The sequence below is a fragment of the Populus euphratica genome, unplaced genomic scaffold (assembly GCF_000495115.2).
Source record: "Populus euphratica unplaced genomic scaffold, PopEup_1.0 scaffold696.1, whole genome shotgun sequence".
NCBI classification, from domain to species: Eukaryota; Viridiplantae; Streptophyta; class Magnoliopsida; order Malpighiales; family Salicaceae; genus Populus; species Populus euphratica.
This window is the reverse complement of record NW_011500568.1, coordinates 81,031-85,506: the sequence shown is the minus strand read 5'-3', so window position 1 is coordinate 85,506 and position 4,476 is coordinate 81,031. Positions and strand designations below refer to the sequence as shown.

The window sequence follows — 4,476 nt, the reverse complement described above, 5'->3', positions numbered from 1 at the left end:
TTAGATGACCCAACAGAACCCAATAAATACCCTTTTTTTTTCAAATGTGTTTTTTTCTAGTCAAAGATCCCTCTTTTTTCATTTTTTTATTTGATTACTAACCCATATCAAAATTCATTATATAAATACTAGAAGAATGTTTTATTTTTTCAATGTGAGATTTGAAATCCATTAATATATATATTTTATGTTCATTAAAAAAAAAGTTGTATTTTCTCAATGTAAAATAAAAAAAAAACCTTTTAAAATAATTTTTTAACTTATATCCATATGAATTTTTTTTTTAATTTTTTCTATGAAATATTAAAACTTTAAATATTTATTTTTTAATTTTTTCAGGTTGACTCACACTAAGTTAGGCTAAAAAAAATATCACACTCGCACCTAATTCTAGAAACCACGTTTGAGTCAAACTTTAAATATTTATTTTTTAATTTTTTGAGGTTGACTCACACTAAGTTATAGGCTAAAAAAAATATCACACCCACACCTAATTCTGGAAACCACGTTTGAGTTGGCACGTCTGCCAAATCTACATATCCTGGGTCTCACATAGCTTCCAGACCTACGTGTTTTAGATTTAACAAAAAGTTGAGTGAATGTTTAAAAATTAATTTATTTGATTAGGTTTAATAATATTATTAAAATATTTTTAATATATTTTTTTACATTTAAAAAAATTAATATTAACCTACTGAATATAATAATTTATGCTAATATTTGCGGGTCAATTGATATTCTATCACATCCTATATATCGTACCCTAAGTGCAAATCTTATTAATTAATACTAATTTTAAAGTGAAAAAAAAAAAACCTCTGTTTTTCATATTGAACTACCACTACAACTTTCTTCATGTTCACTACCATACAAGTCTTGTGACCTGCACCTACTCGCCCGTCTCTCTCGCTCTCATGGACGTGGGTTCTTTCGCCATTAGAGCAGCACTGCTATTTGTTTCTCTAGCAGTTCACCATAGAGGGATTGCAAGGGGTGGTGGTTGTGATCTTTATAAAGGGATATGGGTTCGTGATGAAGCATATCCTCTCTATGATGCCTCGCGATGTCCCTTCATAGAGAAGGAGTTTGACTGTCTGAAGAATGGTCGCCCAGACAGAGACTATCTCAAGTATAGATGGCAGCCCAAGGCAGGTTGCAACTTTCCAAGGTACGCATTGTTTTTTTTCTCTCATTTTATCATCGAAGTGTTAATTATATGCCTGGCCATGGCTGCTTAATTTTGTGATTGGATTTGTTGTTCTTTAGCAACACAAGTAATTTGACAAGAATTTGCTTTCCCTTTAAAGGAATTTCGTGTTTGCTGATGGATCCATACTGTAGGTTTGATGGCGGTCATTTCTTATCACAAATACTTAAAGGGAAGAGCATCATGTTCGTGGGAGATTCACTAAGTTTGAATCAATGGCAATCACTCACTTGCATGCTTCATGTGGCTCTACCACAAGCTAACTATAGCCTGGTCAGGACAGGAGAGCTGTCCACTTTCAGCTTCCCTGTGAGACCAAAATCCTTAACTGCTCCTGTCTCATTCCTCTTCTCCATGCGTTCCTTTTTTTATTTTTTATTTTTTTTTAAATTGGATCTTGTGGGAATTAATTAATTGGTTGCTGCATCTTTATCATTTTATAAATCTTGAAAAAGAAAATACCAAGAGATTTAAGATTTTTGCTTATCTTCTCAATCCTCCTGACATGGAAATCTCTTTCTTCGCCAATATTTAGGAAAAACTGAGATGGTTTAATTTTTTATATATATATACACACAAAAACAACTGTATGATTCCAATTTCGATTTCGTGGAGGAGATACGATTTTATTCATTTTCTTTTTATATAAAAAAAGAGCAAATCTGAAGTTTCTGAAGGATTTGACGTAATTAAAAGCAGGAATATTATACGTAATTAATTAAGCATCTATATATGCGTTAATTAGCCAATAAATACTATAATCCATCATCCTTTAAACATGTTTGCGAATCATTTTCTAAAAAAATACGGTGATTTGTGATCTTTGCAGGGATATGGGGCTAAAGTGATGTTCTCCCGCAATGCATTTCTAGTTGACATGGTAAGCACAAGCCATGGGGTTGCCCTTATGCTTGATTCCATTAAAGGTGGAGATTTATGGAAAGGGATTGATGTTTTGGTCTTCAACACCTGGCACTGGTGGCTTCATACAGGGAGAAAACAGCCGTGCGTGGCCCCTTTTTTAATCCTCCTAGCTAATGGTGTCCTGTGTAAGACTTAAACCCTCCTAGAATAAGGGGCTAATTGGCTGTTTGTGTGCGTATCCTTCATAGATGGAAGTTTATTCAAGTCGGGAATGCTAGATATCAAGACATGGATCGGCTGGTAGCATACGAGAAAGCCTTGACTACGTGGGTTAAATGGGTCGAGACCAACGTAGATACTGCAAAAACCAGAGTCTTCTTCCAAGGGATTTCTCCAGATCACATGAAGTAAGTTCATTCATACACCCATGCACAGCCTTCTTTCAATCTGCTGGACACAGCACTGTGCAAAACATTTAGCTTGTCTATGCATTGCTATTAATTTCTTGTTGATTAATTGGCGAACAGTGGAAGTGACTGGGGAGAGCCAAATGCAAGGAACTGTGAGGAGCAGAAAGATCCGTTCTTCAAAACGTACCCAGCAGGACATCATCCAGCACAGCTAGTTGTTGAGAAAGCAATAGGTGCCATGCCAAAGCCAGTAGCCGTACATTTGCTTGATGTCACATCCCTTTCACAGCTGAGAAAAGATGGCCATCCTTCAGTCTATGGCGGCCATGGTGAACACAGAGCTATGGACTGCACCCACTGGTGTCTAGCTGGGGTTCCTGATACTTGGAATGAACTTCTGTATGCAGCTCTCCTTCGAAGTTAATTATAAACACCTGCAGTAAACAGTAATTATTTATTTTTCTCAAACACGTTAATATTGTTTCTAAAACAAAGAAATTATAGCATTTTGGATTAAACGAATCTCCTAAGACATGAATCCCATGCCAAAAGTAAGCTTTCGATGTGTGCCGATGCAGTGTTATATTTTTTATAAAATAAAATAAAAATCAGCTGAAGGAATTTTATAGTTAATCATTTCTTTGCGGCTTATATTATAAATAAAATAACACTACTGGAAAGTAGACAGATCACATTAGGGCCGGGAATGTGCACAGCCCAGTCCAAGTAAGGCCCACGATCAAATCATTAAGTCATTCATCAATTGACATCCTTTCATGACCTCATGCACTCATGCTATTCTCTTGTTGCTGCTGTTATTGTTCTCAAGAGAGAAACTAGATTTGTTGTCCGGTGAGTGGGCCAAGCAATTTTTTTATGTAAAAAATATGTTGAGGTAAAAAAAACTAATCTAACTTCCAAGTCATTTATCAAATTAGTGATTTAAATAATATAAAAATAAAAATATACCAACAAAAAATAAACTAACAAAAAAACAACATTAAATAAAAAGTTAAAGAAAATCTATCCAAATTATCAAATAATTCAATATTAACCCATTTATCAAATTAGTGATTTAAATAATATGATAATAAAAATATAACAACAAAAAATAAACTAACAAAAAACCAATATTAAAAAAAATTAAAGGAAATCTATCCAGATTATCAAATAATTCAATATTAATTCAAAATAAAGTAAATAGCTAGAAAAAGAAAACACCAAAGTAAAATTTAAAAAACTTTGCTTAAAAAAAAATTAACAAGCAAACCTTGGTGAATTTTTTAAATCTGATCTAATTTCTAAAATTTACACCTAGTTAAATTATGGACTCGGATCCAATGAAAAAACTTAACTCTCAACCAATTAAATTTTAAATGATGAAATTGTTAAAAAACAAATGTTGATAAAAAAAACTTGCAAAAGCCAAAAAATGAGGATGAAATTTGAAAAAAAAAATAAAAATGATCCTAAACAAAATAAATTATAATTAAAAGAATGAGTACCAAATTTTAAAGATTAAAAAATCATAAGGAATTAAATTTAAAAAATACTTGTAATTTGATAGATTACTTATATATTAAAAAAAATAGGAGGGTGAAATTGAAAAAAATAATTGTGGAGGGCTAACCTAATAGAATAAAATCATAACAAAAAAAAATAAAAAATAAAAAATCATCAGCTTAAAAAATAAATAAAAAACAAACAAATCTAGATGAATCTCCTAATCCTAATCTAATTTCTAAAATTCACAACCTGTGAATTCTTGAATTCAAATTCAATTAAGAAACTCAATTACCGACAAATCTAATTTTTAAAGAATGAAATTATATAAAAAATTTTAAAGGATGAAATTATAAAAAAAATTTAATAAAAATAACTTGTAAAAGAAAAAAATCAATAACAAGAATGAGAATAAAATCTAATAGAAAACAAAAACACATGGATGCTGAAATTTCAAATAAAATGAAAACAAACAAAATAAAATGCAATTAA

The 4,476-nt window shown here is 31.3% G+C and overlaps 1 protein-coding gene across 1 annotated transcript; it reads left to right on the top strand.

Annotated features, from left to right (window-relative positions):
• Positions 1-821: 821 nt before the first annotated feature.
• Positions 822-3,048, top strand: LOC105115425 (protein trichome birefringence-like 43). The gene is made up of 5 exons (XM_011012308.1): positions 822-1,168; positions 1,342-1,516; positions 2,037-2,212; positions 2,320-2,478; positions 2,599-3,048. Exons 1-5 carry the CDS (start codon positions 915-917, stop codon positions 2,903-2,905), a joined length of 1,071 nt encoding a protein of 356 aa, XP_011010610.1. The 5' UTR covers positions 822-914; the 3' UTR covers positions 2,906-3,048.
• The last annotated feature ends 1,428 nt before the right edge of the window (positions 3,049-4,476 follow it).